The 22,208-nt window shown below is 42.4% G+C and overlaps 1 protein-coding gene across 4 annotated transcripts in view; it reads right to left on the reverse strand.

The window, feature by feature from the left end:
- The window catches only part of CAST (calpastatin), a 52,376-nt gene that overhangs the window by 19,464 nt on the left and 10,704 nt on the right, over positions 1–22,208 (reverse strand). For 2 of the 4 annotated variants that reach the window (XM_071455702.1, XM_071455703.1), the window contains exons 3-4: positions 20,001–20,072; positions 4,252–4,311 (exon numbers count right to left, since the gene is read on the reverse strand). In XM_071455702.1, the coding sequence (XP_071311803.1) occupies positions 4,252–4,311; positions 20,001–20,072 (132 nt within the window). Of the gene's footprint in view, positions 1–4,251; positions 4,312–11,751; positions 11,882–14,770; positions 14,907–20,000; positions 20,073–22,208 lie in introns of those variants that run through there. The other 2 variants (XM_071455704.1, XM_071455705.1) reach the window with 2 other exon arrangements.

The following is a 22,208-nucleotide window of genomic DNA, read 5'->3' on the forward strand; positions in this document are numbered from 1 at the left end:
GGATCAGATTATGTAAAGGAGAAGATCAGACAGGTTCACACTTGTCAGCACACATGCTGCCTAACTACTACACACTAATCTTGCAGTTCACAACATCCTAACATAGGCCACCAGTGATTTAAGAGCACTCAGATGTGTGCAAACATCCACATCCACCAACACACTCATTCCTCAGACAGGGGAAGATGTTAAAATACAATAACCAGTTTGAAACCAAACCCAAATTGCCAATAGCAATTTCTGAAATAGCCTCAAATATTATTTAGATTCTATGGATTAAATGCATTATTTTTCACTAATTTATCAATAAAATAATTATAATTGCAAAGTATGTAGTTATAAAAATACATGTAGTCTTGATGGAAAAGACATTAATTACTTAGATTCAACAGCACATACACAGGGTGAGGTATGTTCAGTTAATATCCTTATATTATACAGCCGAAATTTTGTATTTTTTCTTTCCTCTGTAACCTCCTCATGCTCTTATTTTACAACAGAGCTGGACAGCCTGGCTAGGATAATATTACACGACTGCACTTCCAGGGTTTACACCTGAAAACCTTCTGCAGCCATGCCACAGAACCAATTCCTGTGATTAATCCAGTCAAAGTACAGCAAGCAATAAATTACAACAGTAAGAAGTGAAAAAGAAAAATTATGGAATTGTTATGTCTGCTGAGAAGGGAGAAACCCAGCATCCTCATCATATTTTTCTCCCTATTTTTTCTTGCTGCTTCAGCTGCACGATGAGCAAGACAGAAAGAGCCTTTCATCTGCCAAACATTCATTACTACTTAGAATCACCCAGCTTCCGCTTTCTGGCTGACCACACAGAGAAATTTGCTAAGTTTGTTTACATTTTGTTACGCAAGTATTCACACCCCCACACTGAACTGCAGACACTTGGCTGGGAAACCCTGAGCACACATTAAATGCAGATGCCTGGGCATAATCCTGGCAAAGGTCTTGAAGCTTTGAGGGACACACCTCCACACACAAAAGGGGAAACATTGATGGAGAGGGAGAAGCAAAAATTCTCAAAGTGAGAAAAAGATATTAAAGGTAAATATTTCACTTAAGGTGACAGATTCCCACCTTCTCCCTAAATTCCCTGCTTTATATTTTGTCTCGATGCCTAAAGCCTGATTAAAGCACAGTAACTCCGGTTCAGTCATGCTTTATATGCTCCCATTTGTGTGTCCTTATTAATGACAACTGCTAACTCAAAGACACACATCCATGTTTGTACCTGTACAAGAAATAATCCTGTAATGAAAAGATAATCCAAAATTTTCGTAGTTTATAAGATAAATTAAGGTTGGGTGTGTTTCTGTAACATGTATAGCAAAGACTCAATCAGACACAAGGTGTCCTTCAGCAGCAAGATGCAAAAAATGTGACAGAAGTGCAGAGATGAAGCACAAAAAATACAGAGTTTGACTCTTCTTGCTCTGTGACTACTGTTTGCTCAGGATTCTAAGCACCCTGATGTCAGAGTACAAATTCGGGTTTTCTTATCTCCCTTTCAGAAGAAAACTAAATGCACCTTATTTTTGCAGGACCATAAAATACATGTACTTGCACTTCTGCCCACACCCAACAACACCTGTACAGAACATCGAATACAAAATCTCAACTTGCCAAACCGGTTATGAACAACTGTGAGTCTTCTTTTGAATACTGTAAATATTATTTTACTGAATACTTTATGCACGTTCTGTGTGAGGTATGCATCATTCACTATCCTTTTGTAATAAATTTTAAAATATGCAGAATTAACCATACTATAAATTTATGTTTGGTGAAGCTGAAGAATAAACAGACCCATATGGGCAAGGATTTGATTCAAGTCTTGCACACAAAAGCTGAGGCCACAATAAAACACATTATTATAAACACCTGCTCACACAAAGAGGCACATCAATTTAGATACACTTTTAGCAATCACAAAGTTCAAATATAATTTTTTAAAAAATCAGACTAAAAAACAGGTAATCAAACCAACAATTTTAGTATGAGACTATCCATTCAGAGGAATTGTTCAGCCATCCTTTAAACAGAGTCAGCTGTGAGCAGCCACAGACTGAAGCCATGGCATCAGCTGTTGGCGTGCACTGAATTCCTGTGGAGAAAAAGATGTTTTTCTCTGCCTTCAACTGCCTACTTCCACCTGCACTGTGCCAGGATCCAGCAGGATGCATTTCAAACTGACTGAAATGGTCTGGAAATGAAAAACAACAATTTTTTCACTGGTTCCCTGGTTCACAGTGCAGTTGCACAAACGTGTGCGAAAGGAAGGCAGCTGAAGGGGACGTGATGGTGACAGTGGCAGTGGCAGCACCCTGTTTGCTCCAACCCACTCTGCCAAATCCACAGAGTGCTGGCTCTACTCCCTGGTCCTCCAAAATGTCCACCTAACCTCAGGCTTTGCCCACAGAACAAGAAATTCCACATTCCTTCCCCTGCCACAGTGAACTCAGGGCTTTCTCAGAGAGGGCACAATTCTGAGGGTTCACTGGAGGCAAAGGATACACACACAGAGAGAACTGAAGGTTAAGGAGGGATCCAGAGCATGTTTAAGAGCAGTGGCACACTGGAGAGACTTCAGGAAGGACAAATGAGATGTGGTTATAGCAGGCAATTGGGAAAGATCTGTTAATTTGCAAGAAGTTTAGGACTAGAAAATTGAAGTGACTCAGCAACCTTACTTGTTTTGAAAGAAGTCTACTGTCAAAAATGCAAATGACTTGTTTAATCCAGCAGGAGAAAGACATTAATAATGCAACAGACATTAAGAGAAAACATTAATTATGTTACACATGCAAATGCAGGCCACTGTTTCAAAGGGATTTGTGTTTACCAGCCTTACAGTGCTGAAGCATGCCTCTGCTACTCTATTTTTGGCTCATTTACCACATTCTTCTGAGAGTTGTTTTAAATTTCAAGTAGGGAAAGACCATAGCTGTCTGGGTTAGACCATATGGAGAACCACAGCAGTAATGAACATGACACAAATGAGTTTGCCCACAAACACAACAGGGAGGAGAAACCAGATGTTGGCAGATGCCTTCATTTGTGAGTAATGATGATGGTGCACAAATGGAAAATTTGTTTAATTGCCATTCAGCTCTGAGATGTACGTGTGCATGGAGGAAAAGGGTTTTAAAAGGCTGAGTGAAATGTAATGGCTAATGCAGAGATGGGGATGCAGGCCAGAATGAACAAGAGGAAAAGGTTATCACAAAGAAACTTCCCATTTGACAAATGAAAAAAAAAAATCATCACTGTGAAGGTAACCAGACCTCAGCTCTGACTGTGCCAACACGCTGTAGATGCCCAAAAGGTGCCTGGCAGGGCCTCCAGCAGGGCCATTTACCTGCAGAGCTGTCTCTGCCTGCACCAGAGCACCCACAGGGACCTCTCCCACCCTCACCCCTCTATGCACCCCTTTTCTGGCATTTACACAAGGTTCAGGCAGCCCGAGCCTTTTCCACCACACAAGTCCCTGCTGGCCTGCTCTGGCATCCAGCTTTTGTTGGTTCTGCAGTTATGGCTGTGGAAAATGGAAGAGGTGGGGGGAGAAGCATTAATCATTTGTTTGAACAACACAGGTAACTCCTGTTAGGCAACGTGAGGACGATGACTCTCTCCTAACAAGCAAAGGACAGGACTGATGACACAGCCCTGACACTGAGGAAGCCCCAGTCACAAAACAAGACAGAACAAGCGTGAAGGGCAAAGGCAGGGGAGCTGTCAGACAGAGAAACACAGGAGATTAACGAGAAGATGCAACTCTACGTACAGAGAAAGCTGAGGCTCATCCTGGCTTGGTTGAGTATGTGAAAAATCATCACCAGGTAAATGACCCAGCAGTTACACTGGGGGGAGCTATACACATGTCACAAAACTGACAGAGCTAAAATTTAACATTGCAATTAATTTTCTTTTTATTGCTGTTGTAAAAACCTCTGGTTGCTTTGAATAGCACTTTTTTTAGGTTTGAGGTTTTTTTGTGGTTTTTTTTGGTTTTTTTTTTTTTTTTGGCAGATGAAACTAAGCTATGATAAGAAATATGGGTAAAGTTACTCAGTATCAAAGTGTTAAAAGTTAAATTTCATATGAAGCCATTCCATGGCATAAATTTAAGTTTGGTGGTGCTGAAGAATAAATAGACCCACATGTTAAAAATTAAATGCCATGGCTTTACACATGTGCCATGCAAGCATGATTCCCTCCTGAAATTCTTACCCTAGTTTCAGATGGCTTCATAATTTGTGGTTTTGATGCATCCACAGAAGGAGACTGCTTCTAAGAGGAAAATAAAAAAAAACAAACTTTACTTTTGTAATAAATACTTGTAGCAAGCAAGCATAAAGACTCTGAATTCACTTGTTATCTGGATGAAAATTAAGAACAAATTATTTCTGAAAATGAGAGTTATTATTTGAGATGTTTTGCCTGACCTGTATTTCTACAATACATCCATGTAGAACTTTGCTGATGCCCACAGACCTTCTTTAAACATTATATTTTCTCCTCTGACATGCACTGACAGCAAATTTTCTAGCAAGTACCAAGACAAACTCAAATCCTGCTCTCACACTGAAGCACATCTACTTACTTTGCAGGATTCATCCACACTTCCTTTTAAATTTTTTTAAACAAAAGTTGTGCCTTTGGATTTACTGTTTTCTTACAGAAAACATTTAATACATTTAAAGTATCAAACTCAGATATGTCAAGACAAAAAGGAGTAGTCAATATGTGAGCAGCACACATCCCCCTCAGTGTTCCTATATATCACCTGACCTTTTTGGAACCCCACAGAGGATATGGTCTGTTCTCCTGCCTTCAGGGATGCCAATCCAAAACCACCATGGTGTGTTGCTGTTGTGGCTGTATCAAACTTCAAAGCCCAGAACATTCCAGCTGTCTCATCAATACTTTATAAAGAAGTAACACTACTCCTCTATCCCTGCTTCATGCTCCTCTGCTTAAAGGTGTATTTTGTATTTTTGCATGTGCTCAAAGCTGTATTCTATGATTCTGTGATTTGCCATCTCTGTGACAGTAACACATTAATAGGTTTAATAGGTCACATTTAAATTTACAGCACAATTTATCAATTTTTTTAACTTTTTCTCTTTTCTATCCATTTTTTTACATTGTCTCTGTTTACTGTGCTACTTGAAGTATGAAAACACACACACACAGTTTGAATTAACAGAAGCCATATTACTACTCCTAGACCCCAGGGTGGCCCTTACTTCCATATGGAAAATTTTTTAATTTCCCTAATTTTTTGCAGCACAAGGATTTCTCAGCAATAAGAGAAAAGCTGTACAGAATTTAAAATACACACTATGATGACAACAGCATGGTCTCCCCACCAGCTTAGCTGGTGTTTCACACACCTCAGTAAGAGGTTTGATTGTTCCAAATATATATTATAGAGAATCTGCAGTTGTCACACTGCAGAAAAGTAAAGAAATAATTGCTGCTTCCCTATACCTACAGATTGACTACTTTTAAATGGGTGGAGATGAACATAGGAATGTAAAGAGCCTCCTACATCAGGGCAGAAAAATGAAGTTTTTAATAACCATTTAACCTATTTACACTACCACCATCAGGTATTTTTTCTTAATTTTCTCTTTAACAGTTTTCCTCTCCTTTTCTTTCCTCAGCAAGAAATTAATCTGAATTCCTTCTGCATGACTAACAAGTAGGTATCTGTTCTACACCTTCTTATTAGTCACCATAGTCCCTGTCTGTTTAATAATGAAAACATTTATCTGAGCCCTTCCCCCTTCCAGCCCTCAGAAAACTCCTACCAAGCCACTGTCTTAAAATGCACTGAAAAATTCTTTTTCCACATGTCCCAGCACAGTAGCATCACCACAACCTGCAAGGATGAATGAAAACTTCCCAAAATCCCATCTGCTTCTTCCTGCCCTGTCCAGCTGGAGGGCAGTGACCAGCAGAAGCAAAGAGGTGAAGAAGGGAGGTACTCATGGAGGAAGAGGAGCAGCCTGAAAATAGAAAGCAGCTCAATGCACAGCTGCTGACCAGGGGCTGTGGAGGACACCAAGCCACCCTCCCTGGGGACAATCTGGGGAACAAAGCCCTGAGGAGCCAGAGGAAAGCAGGACAGGTGGGAAGAGCACAGGGACCACCACAGAGCACGTTGCTTCACTTCCCCCACTATCCTACAATAAAGACCCACAATTTCCCACTCTCTCCCCAAAAAGAGCCACTCCAGGGAAGAAGCAGGGTCCTTGTTTAGCCAGCCCTTCAGCCAGCAGGGTTTGCAGCCAGACTGACAATGCCAAGAGCTCCAAGCCCTCTGTCTGGTGTGGTCACCACTGTGCAACCTTGTCACCACCAGCCTGGCTCTGGGATCAACCTCTTACCCCACGTTGCTCTGGTGCTCCTGTCCCCAGGACCCTGCTCTGCCACCAGCTGTGCCCAGATGTTTCTGCCACAGCTGCCCAGAGGGACTGCAGGAGGCGTGAAGCAACACCAGGACGTGTGTCAGCCGTGCAGGTAAATAGTGAAGTGCTGCCTGGCAACCTGGCAACAAAACCCTCCTGAGGCAGGAGGAGGTTTTTGTTGTGTGGCTGTGGCACACCCTGCTCGCACCCTGGCGTGCTCAGCCCCTCACAGCAAGGCTGGGGGGTCAAACAGTGAGGGTTTAACCAGAGCAGGAGGCAGAGAATGTCAGGAGATGCTGCAAAGGGAGAGTGGGGTGCCCTCTGAGCTGTCAGAGGAGGGGAGAACCAGCATAATCAGTGCTGGTTCCTCTCTTCCTGCAGCTGCTCCCCCCGTGGGTGATGCCTGAAACCAGGCATGGGTTCTGGATTCTCTTGCTGTTGTTAGTTGCTGCCCTGAGATGTGCAGGATGTCTCTGCTTCGGCCCACACCACTCAAGAACGAGTCTGGACTCTTCACTTTTCAGTCTTGATGTTGTTTATCAATTGTTACCTATAAAATTTTCTCTCTGCCCAGCCAAGATCTGCTCAGCAGGGCAGCCACAGGCACTCTGACTGCCCCTGAGGCGGTGTTGTCCTTTTATACTACAAACTACGTGTAACATATTTACACTCAATTCCCAATACCTATCACCTGTGTTAGACAGTGCACTTCTACTCTAAACCAATCCCAAAGTGCCAGCATCACTGCAGAAAATGGAGACCAAGAAGAAAGGCTGGACATGCCCAAGTTCCTCCATCTTGTCCCCATAACCCCCATACCAAAAATCCTAAAATCTACATTTTCACCCTGTGATCATTTTATTATTATACTAGTCAAACCGCTGTGACTTTCAGATCCTCATACAAAGTTGGCAACTTGCTCCAGGGGTCAAAATCAAATCCCCAGGTGTCCTGGGCTGCGTGCCAGGGTCTCTGAGCCCCCCGGCGGGGTCCTCAGCAGCTCTGGACACCCGGAGGGATGCACTGAGTTCTGACACTGGAGGGTGCTGTGCCAGCCCTGGTGCCCTTTGAGTGAGGTGCAGGAGGGATCCCAGCCTGGGGGACGGCTAACACACAGCTCTTGTGTCAGAACCCAGGAAATTCCTCTGGCTGCCCTGGAGGACTCCAGACCCTGGCAGGGGGCTCAGAGACCTTGGCACGGAGTCAAACACACCTGGGCCTCCCATTTCAGCCCATGGAAACAATTACCAACTTTGTGTGAGGAGTTACAGGCCACGAGGGTTTGAATAGAATGATGGTGAATTTATCACAGGGTGAAAAAGTAGAATTTTGGGGTTTTTAGAATGGGGCTTCAAGAAGCAAGATGGATGAATCTGGGCATGTTCTGTCTTTCTCCTTCTTCTTCTTAGCCTCCATCTTCTGCTGTGATGGTGGCACTTCTGGATTGGTTTAGAGTAGAGACAGACTGTCTAACATAGGTGATAGGTATTGGAAAATTATTGCAAATAATATACATGTAGTTTTTAGTATAAAAGGATAACACTGTCCTGAGGGTGGTCTGTGTGCCTCAACCCGACCTGCTGGACAGATCTCAGCGGGTCAGAAAGACAATGTATTAGATAAGAGTAAATAAACAACCTTGAGAACCAGAGCCAAGGAATCCTGTCCTCTTCTTTGGTCTCGGGGCTGGGAAAAAGAGACTTTCCAACACTTCAGGGTCATCTTGACACCAGAGATCTCATCACTCTTGTGTCAGCTGGGAGGGAAATCCACAGCATCCAGGACCACTGATGGCCCACCAGGAGCTGCTCCCTGCCTAAGACCACCAAGACCACAACAGCAGAGACTCAACATGCAGGGAAGAGGTTACAGGACAGTACTGATTAGGAAAAGACTGATCCCTGTTAACTACCCCTGCAGTGTGGGGTAATATCAGTATTTGCACAGGACCTGACCAAAGGACCTCAGGTGCTCTTGAGTAAAGAGAAGGGCTTTCCAGAAAGGACTGATTAAGAGAGATGGGATCTAATTTGACGGAATTAAGAGAAGGAATACCCTTGGAAACTCATTTGTCAAGTTAGCAGGGCAGTATTCGTGCTGGTTGAAAGAGAACTGTCACAGAAGCCAAGCAGTGGGTTAACAAAACAAAACAATCAAAAATTGGTTATCTGATCTCACTGTAAGTGTTACAGAAATCGGCATGAAAAATGGAAAGTGCAACAGGAGAAGAAGAAAATAACGGTGATAACATCAAAATTAAAAATTTGAACAGCTCAGAGAACTGGATGCAGATGCCCTCTGAAAAAATAAAACAACAGGTAAATAAATCCATGAGTGCCCTCAGTTTCACAGACCTAAAAATCATTGAAACTACCCCAAGTACAGTGAGAGCTAACACCAACTAATATCATAAATTCTGGAAATTTGTAAGATTCATCAGGTTGGGGAAGGTCATTGCCCAACCTCAGAAAAGAGCACAATGCACCAGGTGGGGCTCTTCAAAACCAGAAGAGATGCTGCAAACGTTTAGCAAGAAACCCATATAGAAATGCTGAGATGGCAGGCAACAAGAAGACAAATAAGAATCAACAAGAATAAAGCAACAAACCTCCAGAGGAGGACACACTGTCAGTGCAACTTTTCACTTTACTTGCGGTGACATTTTCTCGAATGAAATGGAGAAACTGGTCTGTAACACTGGGTTACAATCTTGCTCTCAGACAGCTGAACAAAGCAATGCTCCTGATCTCTGACACTGGTGGTAGGCTGAAGGCAGCAACACAAAAATCCAAAACAACACCAGACCCTTCTAGACAGGGTCAGCAATACTGAGAAAAACATGCAAAGGCCATAATGTCACAGACTGAGATTCTCCTACCAAAAACAAACAAGGGAAGAGTAATCTGGGGAAAAGCAATCTGTTGCTGTGACAACATAAATATGAATGTAAAATGTAACTTCCAACCTCTTTGGCTTAAGCTTCTCTAGGTCAAGTGCTAGCACAATTTTCGCCATCACACTGCAGCAGAGATGAATATTGAAAGATATGAGGACAGGTTTAGGGGGAAAAATTAAGGAAAAGTATGTATGAGGGGATTAGTGGCAGGAAAAGGTGAGTCAGGACCTGATGCTTTGTACTCTGGTCAGGGCCCCAAGAAAATGGGAAACAAAGAAGTGACTTAGCCTTTAATAAAGGATCTTTCAGGTCTGTGCTCAGAGATCTTCCTTCTGGAGAGAAGAGTCACTCTGAGGCAAAGGCTACCTGGATAAATGAGGCACCTCCAGCTCCAGCAGCTTTTGGGGGAGCTTGTACAAACATTTTTAGAGTGATCTAGCTGAACTCAGTCTAGAAGAGAGGACTGAAGAGCTACCCAAGTTCTCTTGTGGGATCACACCCTTTTGGTATGACTGAGCTGGGGCTGCTCCTCAGGCTGGGAGCTCACAACACCTATGATTTCACAACTACTAACTCAGAGGGTGTGTAATGCAAGGGAAAACCTAATCTACCTGCCTGTGAGTGGCTGCTTCTCTCCATGAATGGCCCTAATACCGAGCTTTAATTAATGGTGCTCGTAAGATGTGGGCCGCAAAAGCTCTTCAGAGAACCATTGTGAAAAATAATGGGTTATTTCGCTGAGGTGTGAAATACCACTTGAGCTGTTAAGAGGTTAAACCTCTCACTTGCTTTGATGGTGTGTGGCAAGGGCTGTGCAGCCCTCCCATCCCTGGACACACACACGGGAGGCAGAAAGTGGGACAGGGATAGCACCAAGGGGGTGTGTGTGCACAGGGACAAATAAATACATAAATCTATAAACATGTATATTTAAAGGTCCACATCATGTCAGACGTGCAGTGACTTAAAATGGGAAAAAAGATTAATAATCTTTTATTGCTACAGTATCTATAACAGCTGAGTTAAAATATTACAACTTTGAGTGCTCCTGTGTCATTTTCCATCCCAAGTAATTTTAGAACTATTCTACTATTTTGCAACCGCTGCTTTTATATGCAGCTCTGCTATTATATTTCTAAGAAAAACAACAGCTTTTTAAGAGAAAGATAAAAAATACCCACAACAATCAAGAAAACAATATTCTTCTCAAGATTTCAAGCTCTCAGAAAATTTTGTGGAGGCTTAATACTAAGAACCCAATTAAATGGGAGAGCAGGATGCAGGTTTCTAGTTAGTACCTGTGTATTATTCAGACACTGATGTAGTTGTCTGTAGAGATGCTTCCTTATGCTTTTAGCATTCATAAATTCAGCTGGTGTGAATATAACCAAAAAATATCTACAATCTATTACTACCATTATAGGTCAAATTTCTGCAGCTACTATCATGCAAAAGAATAACCCTAAAATTTCATTATTCTGCCATTTTCTCACCACGCGGAACAAGCATTTGCAACAATTATTAATCTATACCCAGAAGCAAGAACAATCACCATTTAAAGATGGTAAAAGACACAGAGGAAATACGGCCATTTCCTCATGAAACAAAAACATGACAATTTTTTAAAGGAATGGGCTTGAACCAGGAGACTGAGGTGCTGATCAGCTTGTAAAGACTCTTATATGGCCTCAGGTGCTGCTACATTTATTGATGCTTATGGAACATTGAGCCAGACAACTTCCATTACACAGATTCACTGGTTTCTTTCACCTTGAATATCAGAATAAAATTTCTGCCATTCTGGTACAGAGATGAAACTCTACAATACTTCACTACTGAATTTTATGCATCAGCTAAAGGTGGTTAACCACACCACTCAAATTTAATGCAACAGGTTTTTAAGCAGTGTTTTTAGAAGCAACCTGTTTGCATTTGAATTTGATCACACTAAATGAAATGTTAACATGCAAATCAGTGAGTAAGACCAGTATTATATTTACCACAGTGTAAAACAAGGCTTCACACCTCCTAGAAACTGCCAAACCACCTTTAGCTGAGATGTCTGTTTTAAGATGTCTGGATTGCAGCAACCTGATTCAAGGCTTAATACTGGCATGTTTGTTTTCCTTTATTTTAGCAACTCTTAAGACTCTGAAACAGCTTTATGCTGGAAAAAAACACAACTGAGGCCAGTGAATGACAATTCACTTTAAGTATTTTTTGTACTATTTCACTCTAACTTCCAATGCCTCAGTTTATGCTCACTTTTATGCAGGAAGTTAGAATTGTCAAAAAAATTTATAAGTATCCCAAGAAGCACTGTGCCTGTTTGCTTCTTCTGGAAGCAGAGGGAAAGAGTTTGCTAGCTGATCACAGGTCACACACAATATTTATACAGCAAGAACTTTACATACTCACAGTTCAGTTTGTGGCCATGAGGAATTAGACTCCAGCATGCAGCTTGGCTTACTGCTTTAAAGACTTTACTCTATACAAAGGCAATTTCTATTTAACATCCTTCCGCGATATTGGAAGTGATCTAGTCCAAACAGGGTAGCAGACTTCATCCACTGCCTTCACATTCTGTGTGTCTGCAAACAGACCACTTCAGTATCTCAGGCTGAACAATCCTTGGTTCTTTTAAAGTAATCAACTTTAAACTAACTAATCAACTTTAAATTAATCAGCTTTAAACTCCTCATTCTTATTTCTCCTTAAGACATGCTCTTCAATTACCTCCTCCTGGAAACTTCCTGTTTCTGTGTCAATAAACTACAAGCTGGCACACACTGAAATTTCACTTTCACTCAGTCATATTCAGATATTAGAAGCAGTGCCCCAGTCCTGTCAAGCCTCTTCTCAGGTTCCCACTCTGCACAAGAGAGGATTTACAGTAATGTCTGAGCTGGTCACTGCAGAAGAGCTCCCCTGCTTTTGTGGGCAGCTCAAAAATCCTCTTTTCAGTTTCACCTCATGTGAGCATTTAGCTGCAACTTCTCCAGCCAACAGTTTCCATTCTCTGCACGCTGTTTCAAACACCAGGAACATTCCACAGCTGTCTGCAGCAGCAATCTGCAGGCTGACAAATAAACACCAGGAAAACAGGAGATTAGGTGCCAGCCACATGCCACGCTGAGCTCAGCTAGGATTTGTGTCACTTGGTCTGCAGTGTCACGCCACACTCTGCTCTGCAGGGCTGGGATGCAGTGGGGAGCCACAAACAGAAGCAGGGAGCCACAAACAGAAGCAGGGAGTCACAAACAGAACCAGTGTTCCCTAAAGGGGGAGGCTGGAAAAGACACTGAAGTTACGTAAAACACAACTTCATCTTGAGGCTAAAAGTCTCTGAGGTTATGAACTTGATTATTTCCACTGAAGCAATCAAGCCAGGCAATACCCAATGTAAGAGCAGCACTCAGAAGAGGAAATTTGTTTTTCACTCCCAGAATGCAGAGAAAATGGAAAGAAAAAAAATATTCGTGAGTGGCTGTATGGACTGACACACACGTGGCTACCAGAATGAATGGAGAACACAGAAGAATAAATAAAAACTACCAAGTCAGGGAATCTTAATAGAGCTTGGCTGTTAAAATATCATCTAAGGGCAACACTGCATAACCAGGGGTGGTGGTGGGTCATTGGGCTTTGTTTTTAGATAATTTTAGAAAATTTCAACATTGTTTTATTATTTCCACTTAAAAAGAGGCAGATTGGGGCACTTCTTGCTTCAGCATTGGCTTCAACTTAAAATCACTTCAAAAGGGCCTTCAGCATGCTCTGGAGGAATAACTGCATTATGGTTCAGTTAAAAAATATGAAATCTCCACTTTGTTGAGGTTTTATCCTGCCTCACAGCGGTCTTCCCTCCTGGGGATCAAAAATGTTCATTTTCTAGGTGGTTCCAGCACTTGTGCTGAGCATGGCATAAAGGCAGGCACAGACCTGACTTCTTCCATAAAGCCAGCAGGGTTTCTGAGCCTTAAGGAGCTCCCAAAGAGTGCTGAAAGCTGCCACCCTCCCTATCTCCATGCCAGGTTCCCCCTTTGGCAGAAGAGACTCTGGACAAAGACCCAAAGTTTTAATGAGCACAAGCATCCTCCTCTCAGGGAAACAAAGGGCAGAAATGGTGACAGTGGAGAGGCTGGAGATCAACTCAGTGAAAAAAACAGCTCCTTTGCTTTCTGGAGATAGAGGTTTCTTCTCTACCCTCACTCCCAGTCCTCCATGGGGCACCGGGGCAGCACAGCCTTGCCCAGAACACAAACTGGGAGTGTCCCCCTAACGTGCAAAGCTGTACAACCAGAGCTGTGAGGAAAAACTGGTCATGGAACTCATGTCTGCAACTCCAAGATCAGAAACAGAATTTTCTGCAAGCTCTACATACCCCACGTATCTAATCACTCAAAGGAAACAAAAAAACCCCAAAACCCAAAAAACCCAAAGCCCCAAACCAAAAAACACTTAAGAAAGCACTGTTATATAAAAGACTGAGTGACTGAGTGTAACAAATGTTAGTCTAGAAAAGAGAATGTCTAATGCAGAAATGCAGAAGTAGCTATGTATTATATAAATATATATTAAAAAAAACCAACACTGAGGAAACTAGTTACCAAAAAAAAAAAAAAAAAGAAAAAGAAAAGAGATCAAGAACTCAACAGAGGTGTCTGCAATGTTTAAAAATTCTATTTATTTCATGCACTACTTTAACTGTGTCCAAAGGAGAGACAATATTACCATCAATAACCAAATAGTGGCATTAATTAGGCAATGTCTACCTATCTAATTTTCACTACTCCAGAAACAATACCATTCATTGAAAAGTATTATTTTTTTCCAGATGTTTTAGTATATTTTAGATATGCTAAAACATATCTAAAACATATATTTTCAAGTGCAATAAACCACTGATAACTGAGCACAGTTCAAACAAGAAGTTGCTCTTGCAGATCACCACACCCTGACTATGCAATACTCTGCACAGGCTTACAGGCTCTGCATTAGTATGCCAAAAAAAAAAAAAAATCACACAGGTCTTGGAAGCCAGAACAGCGTGGGCTGTGAGCAAGGAAGAAACACCAACCCCGCCCCAAAACAAAATGTAAATACAGAACAACTTAGACACTGCTTTCAAAGCTTGCTCTTCCTTGTCCCTCTCTTCTCCAAACCGCTGTGTCACGTGGTGAATGAAAAGGCTGTTTCCAGTATATTCAAGCAAATAAATTCAAAAGCTTACTAACTACACGCTGCTCTGGAATGCCTCAAGCCTGCTTGACAGGGGAGGCACGGCCAGAAAGCCCCGGAGCTGGCAGCTGGTGTTATCTCAGCCTGCAGAATTCCCAGAAGAGGGGGAGAAAGGGCAGAAAACGACCCAAAAAAAGAAAAAAAAAAAAAAAAAAGAAAAAAAAGAAAACTGCAACGTGAACAGAACAGAACAAACCTCACGCAGGGGCGGCAGGACAGCGAAGCAGGAACAGCTGACTCACTTGGTGGACGTGTGGCTCCTGTTCTGCTGCAGGGACACGGCTGCTCCTCGCTGGGGCTGGGGCTGTGGCTTCCGGGAGCTGCTGGCCAAGCCAAGCCCTTGGCAAGCCTGAGTGCTGAGCCACACAATCCCCACCCAGCAGCACGGGGAGGGCACCCAGACCTGCAGGTTTGGGCTCCCACACTCAGCCACGGTGAGCAGAGCCAATCCTGCTGCTCCTCCTGGAGCTGGCCGGACCAGGGTGCCCCAGCAGGGACAGCTGTCACTGAGCTGTCACCACGCAGCAAAAGCAAGGGGTGAGGCTAAATCCAGCATCCAAAATGCAGTATTTGCCTCCCACCTTTTGGTTTCTCAGCACTGGTGCCGAGGGGAGGAACCTGCTCATTTCCCCTCGGCCCCATTACAAGTTTACAGTCTCTAAATTTGGACTGATTACCCAGACTCTCTGAGTACATGGATGTTACTAATTGAAAGTAATTGAGATGGGTTTGGCCACTTAAGGCCTAAACCTGACTGAGTAGGGTTATTTTTAAGCATAACACAAACCCAAATGATCTCTATTAGTTTAGAAATTAATGGGTACTTCTTGAAATACTAATAGTGATCTGCTCTTGAATTTCTTTTTGCCATATAATCAAATTCTCAATACCTGTGGTATTATGGGAGAGTTTGTTTTCTTTTTTTTTTTAAAGAAAAAGCCCTGTGCCACTAACAAAACCTTCAGTCACTTTTTCATAATAGCCTCTGTATTGCCCTTTATCTAGAGCAAAAAATAAGAAATAAGTCAGACCTGCTAGGGAATTAGAAAGGGACAAGCATCTGCAGACTTTTGAAGGAGATATCCCATTTCTGAGTGAAGTATAGAATTTTTTCTTTGTGAAAGCGTTTGTGCTATTTTGACCACTGCACAGCTCTACAAGTTGCAAATCCTGTATCTTTACACAAAGCCAGCTCTTCCATGCACTACGCACCACCTTTTGTACTCCAGCAACTTCCAATTTTTAATGTTTAGGCCTATTTTTAGCGTGCCTCTGCCACCAAGAGAGCCAGCACTGTTCTCCACACAGGCACAGCCCTCCTGATTTTCACGTGCTGCCAGCAGCTCTGAGGGCAACTTCCAGGAAAAGCCCCATGATTTGCCACAGCCCTGCTGCAGGACACCTATAAATTGTGAATCTGTGTCATGAGACACTCCTACCCCGGAGAGAACATGGAAACTAAGTCCTCAGGTAGCCTGAATTGTTATTTTTCTGAATAATCTCAAATTTTAGAGGTAGCCTTTCCAACCTTCACAATATGACTGAGGATGTAAGAATAAATTTATGCATCTCTGTGGACATCCGCAAACAATCCTGTGACTTCAGATGCCTTCTGCTCAAAAATTTCTTCCTTCACAATAAGGTGCCTCTGCAAAGCTCACAAAATAAAAATTTGGTGGCAGTTAATAAGGTGTGTAGCAGAAATAAAACCACTGACAGTAGGTGTCACTTTTGATGATAAACTAGATAAATTTGCCTGCTGCAAAAATAGTAGGAATTTCACTCAAAGATACTTATCATCTTCTCTTCTTTTTCCTTGTTTTCTTGTTTGTTGCATGAGAAAACAGAAAGAATTCCTTTTTAAAACAATGTTAATTTGGGTGCCAGCTAAAAGTAACTAACCCTAAATTTCTTAAATCATTAAGGTCAAGAAGCTTCCTCTGAAAATTGGAAATAACAATAATTATTACTGCATTTCCACCACTGTTGTTGAGCTCTCCCAGCACTGCTTCAATAGGCCAGGAAAGTAATACAGATTCTCACTTCTCCAAGCCATAGCAGCCAGCCAGAAAAAGAAAATAATTACTCATTAGGAGCAATGCAAAAAATCTGCCACATAAAAAGCAGCAAAAACTCCATCTGTTATCAGCAGAAATACCACATAAGAACACAAAGATCCAGGAAGGGTGGCTGGATCCAGCTGTGTTCAAGTATTAGTGCCTTCTATTAATAGACACGATTGAACACTGAGGTGGAAATTGGCCTTCCTGGTGGCTGTGCAACTGGCAAAATCTTCATTAAAGGTTGTGAAAGAGAACACAGCAGCGCTGGCAGGAGAGGGAGGAGGTGAGTTCAGTTTTTCCTCCCCACTGCCGCCTGCTAATCCTGGCAGCCATGCCCTGGTTTGTGCACCTTGGCAGCCAGTGTGAGCATGGAAGGGGCTGCTCTTAGGCAACCCAGTAAACATTCCTGATGATGACAGCCTTACCTGACCCTCCCTTTTCACTCCATCTATCTGCCAAGCCAGGAGCTCACTGAAAACCCACCCTGGTGCAAAGCAGCAGTCCAACAGCACTCCCCCGCCAAAGAGGAAAGAAAGGTTTGTCACAGAAACAAAGGGGCCAGAACACCTGCCTCAGTGCTGCCTCTCTGAATTATCCATTCGGGTTTGAGTCACACAAAAACTGGGCACGTCCAGGCTGCTGACTGAGCCTCCTGAGTGGCCTTAGTGCAGAGGAGGAGGCAGGAGGGGCAGCACTTCTTGCGCCACAGGGACACTTAGGCTGACAATTAACACCCCTGCAAGAACACAGGGAGCAGAGGCAGTGACTAAACACTGCCTGCAATTCCAGGAACTCCAGAGTGACACAACGGAGAGCACGGGGGGGGGGGGGTTAAAATGAAGCCACGGAGAACTGCATTTCTGATGGACAGTGGATGAAAACAGAGCCAGGCAGCTGAGTGCCCTCCCTTGAACAATCAGACACAGTGACAATCCTTCACCACACACAAGCTCCTGCATCTGAAAGCCAGAAAGCTCAGAAGAAACAAGCCATCAGTTATTATGCCTTTCCAGCTGAAGGAAAAATTACTCAGGTCTGTTGTGGAGGCAGCAAACCCCTTCTTGGCTCTTCAGTTTAATTTCACCATAAGGTAGGAATTGGTTAAAAAAATAAAAAGCGTGAGCTGGAGTAACTTAACAATCCCACCTCCCTTGCCTCTGGTAAGGATTTAGAAATTTATCTGGGATAAGTAATGGCAAGTAAGTACTACTGACCAGCAGAATTATTAAAGCTACATCAGGGGGGAAATAAATAATAGGAGAAACAGCAGTCACAAACTGTCCAAAAACTGGGGGAGTATTTCTTACTGCACTAAAAGGTTTGATCTGGTTTTGCAGGAAAGCAGAAAGTACTGCCTTAACTTTTCAAGAAATACTTCCCTTCCTGCAAAATTCCTGTTTAAAAAAAAAAAAAACAAACCAAAACCCTGCAAAATTATTGTTTTCAATAGATATTTTTAGAGACAAAATTAAATGCAGAAAAGAAAACAGCCAGACAAATGGCTTGAAAAAAGGTACGGGTGGCAAAAACTACAATAAATCTCTGAGTTTTCCTGTATTTTAAGTAACACTAGAGGATCACAGGAGATTGTTGAGAGTAAAAGTTACAATTAACACATCATTTAGCCTAAGTGAAAAAAGGTGGAAATGGCTGAGTGGGAACTGAAAAGGCTGAACTTGAATTAGCTACTGATTAAAAGTCAATATTAGATAGTATGAGGTGAGTATTTTCATAGTACATAATCCTAGTACAAAATCATAGTACAGAATCCAGTAAGCATGCTGGAATGTCACAGAAAATGGAGAGTACTGCTAAAATACACAATCTAAGATGCCAAAACCTAATATAGAGCAATTCCTGGCAATTCCATTGCATTATTTTCATGACACTAACTTCCAGTTCCTAGGCTTAATAGGATGTATGAATTGTGCCTTCCACACATAAAACTTCTTTCTACTTACCATACAAAGAACATATACTGAAAAAAAAATAAGTTAAATGTGTTAGTCAGCAAATTAGATGTAAGCATCCCTGGGACTGTGGAGCTGGTGACATCCATGTTGACTAGGAGGAGTAAACCTTGGCAAAGTGCAAGGACTAGAAAGAAAAATAATTTAAAATGTTGGGCTGTCTTTAGTAATAGATAGAAACACTGAAACAAAGGGACAACAGAATTTATATCTTTGTCTCCTCCCTCACTGAGTATAAAGGAAAAATAAATTACTTAGGAAGCATGCAGATATCTTTAGGTGTATTATGCTACAAAAGCACTGATTGAGAAAGTAAAAAATCCCATTCAAAAGCAGAAACAACTTCCTGCTGTTAGGATCCTCCCAAGAACAGGCTCCCTCCACACATGGAACACTGTGGTGGATCTCTGGACCCCTCTCAGCCAGCTCCACATCTTGGGTGTGAACTGAGGAGCTGGAAAGCCCCTGGCTCACACATGGGAGTGAAGGTGGGTTGAGAAATATGTGAAAAGGTGCTTCTGAAACCCAGAATTTCAAGGTAACTAAAGTAAAGAACACGGTACCAGAAGCAAAAAAAGACATGAATATTGTCTGCACTGCTGACCAGCACCCAGCTGCCTCACTCTGGAATGCTGCCATCAAAATGGGCCCAGTCTGAGCTCTCCCTGGACTCCAGCTGGAGTTAAACTTCACTGTCAAACTTCACTAAGTTCCATCAAAAAATGTTTATTTACCTCAATAAAACACACTGCTGCTTCTCTTTTAAGTGATTTGCATCCCCTGTGACAATTATGCACCTAACAATGGCTATCAGGTGCAGCCCCAGCAAGAGCACTTTCAACACCCTCTTTCAATACCCTGCAAGACCTGAGCACCCTGCTTCCCCTCAGAGAATATCACCTGCACTCCTTTGCCATTCAGCTTTAAAATGCTTCTTGAATGCTCAGCTGGACTGCTCTGGGGCCACTGAAAGCAAAGACAAGCTGTCAGTTCTTCAAACTCACCAAGTTCAGAACAGAAGCCAAAAAAAAAAATATGAACACCTCAGAGTGAAAAAAGAAACACAGCACCCCCAAAAGTCAAATAATGAAGGTGTCCACTGGCATCAACAGGGCCAGGATTCTTTAAAATAACTCGGAGACTAACAAAGAACATGTGAAAAGGGAGAATGTTACCATTTATTTCCTCATGATGTCAACACTGGCATTCTGCTGCCTTGTGCTCCCCTTTCCTTTCAGTGGGTTACAATTTCTAGCAAGCCATGAGGAGCCACCCCTGTGGTGTTGAATGTGAGCAAACAAATAATTTTCCATCCCAGTGCAGGGGATGGAGTCACACCACAGTCTCTTCACTTGTAAAAAAAAAATATAATTTCCTTAAGTACACACATTACCTTAGCAGAAGCAGCTGCTCCACTTGTCTCTGTTTTGGGCGGCTGGCTGACATTAGCACTTGCTTGTTTCTTCTAGAAAAAAAAAAACAACATAATAAAGGTCAGAAATGTTGAGGAAGGAAAAGAAAAGCCAAGTAAAACTGTGAAACAAACAAACAAAAAAACCCACAAAAACCCAAATGAAATCAAAGAACTAAAAAAAGAAAAAGCACACTTAAAAAAGTGCCCTAGAACATTTTTGCAAGGCGAGTCATCAGAAAATGAATTCTCCTACGTAGCTTTAATTCACACAGGCACATTTCAGAGCTCAGAAATGTGCACACCCAGAACAGCCTGAGTTTTCCTGCAGTGTTTTATGAATAACACATAAATCTGTGCCATTTCCTGTGGCACGGCGACTCCATTTTATGCTAACAGTTAAAGCAACAGTATCTATACAAAAAGAATCACGAAAATAAGGGGGGCAAGATATTGCTGCCCAGACAGAATGTGAAAGACCATCCAGTAGGTAACACCCTCAGGCAGGGAAGTAAAGATACAAAGTTAAGGGCAAAATTATGGGGTTTTTTTCTAAGAAGCACAAGATTCACAATGCAATTAAAGATTTCACATTTCCACAAGCAGGGCAGGCTGCAGAAGGACCAGAGATTCAACCAGCAGAGTCAGAAGCACCGGTTTTCAATGGATGGGACACCAGAATGGTAACAATCTGGGAGATCCAGAGACCTCTGCCATTCAGGTAATTCCACCTTCTCTTCCTGGTTTTGTTTGAAAAAACAAAAAGCTTGAGCAAAGATGCACATTCAGCAGCCACATCCAGAGGTGAGGCAGAGGGCCACCTACACAAAATTTAAAAAATATGCCCCAAATCTGGAACCAACTGAGACTAAGAGAGATCTTACATCCAGGATCACACTGGAAAAAAAATGACATCCCAGTAAGACTCCACAGGATGCTGCAAAACCCGAGACTAACACTGTGTTTTGCCTGTTAAAAGGATGTTAGGAGTGTTCCAGCTCAGGACCTTCCTGCTCAGCCACTGAGCTCCAGTGGTGCTGCCCATTACAGACCCGCCCCAATCCTGGGGGCTCTGCCCAGGCTGAGGGGTGCAGTTGAAGGAAAAAGCAGCAGAGACACCCCAAACACACCCCAGAGACATCCAGGGGCCTCACCACAGCCCCCTCCATCATGTGCCAGTCAGGTTTGTCTCCGTATTTTCTCCACACATGCCTAAGGGAGCAGACAGCCTCCTTGCACATATTCTGCAGTTCTGGTTAAAATGAGCATTTTTAACTCCCTAAGGAAGGAAGCAGTGCTCCAGCTGAGGTGGTAATGATCCTGGAGGCAGGTGATGGAAGTGTGATACATTTCTAATTTTGTAGAGACAGTCCTGAGATGCAGAACACCTTTGGCTTTGTCTCTGACACAGTGCACTGAGGGCTGTAATGAGCATTACCCACAAATCCTTCAGCTTTTAATTAAGTTGTCCAAGTAGCTCAAAATCTGAAGTGCTTGCCTCCCCTTTTGAAAGAAAAAATTAAAAAAAAAAAAAGAAGTCACCATAAAAGAATCACCAAAAAAAAAAAAAAAGGCAATACTCTGAAGAGCAATCAGGATTGTGGGCACACCTTCAGCACCACAGGTCTTGACTGCCACCTCATGCTCAGCCTTTGGCTCAGGGTTTATGGCATTCAAGTTTTACCTTCAAGATGTCTGACAGAACTGTGATGCTCTGAAAATACCACAGAATCACAGAATTCCACAAATCCATAGACTACTGTTTTAGAGAAGGGAGTCTTTATGACACCTTACCAATATACTCAAAAATTTCAGGCACAAGGGTAGCTTTCCCCACCTCCCAGCAAGTTTGAGCTACAAAAAAAGTCCCCCCAAACCAAACCAAACTAACAATTAGAAAAAACAAAACAAAACCAAACAAATAAACATTCAAAAAGCCAAACAACCCCCTCAAAATTAGAACCAAAAAGAACACCTGAAACCAAAAAAACCCAAACTGAAAAACAGACCAAAAACCAGAAACAAAAAATCCCACCTTCCAAACCCCCACAAAAAAAAAAAAAGAAAAAAGCCACAATGTTCCCCCAAAAAACAATAAAAACAACCAAAGAAAAGCCTCCTCCAAAATCAGAACCAGCTAACAGAGTGAAATAAATCCTTGCTCAAAGTATGAAGTTGTGTTAATCAACA

This window comes from Agelaius tricolor, unplaced genomic scaffold (genome assembly GCF_023055355.1).
Source record: "Agelaius tricolor isolate 1412-34295 unplaced genomic scaffold, bAgeTri1.0.p SCAF_53, whole genome shotgun sequence".
Taxonomy (NCBI): domain Eukaryota; kingdom Metazoa; phylum Chordata; class Aves; order Passeriformes; family Icteridae; genus Agelaius; species Agelaius tricolor.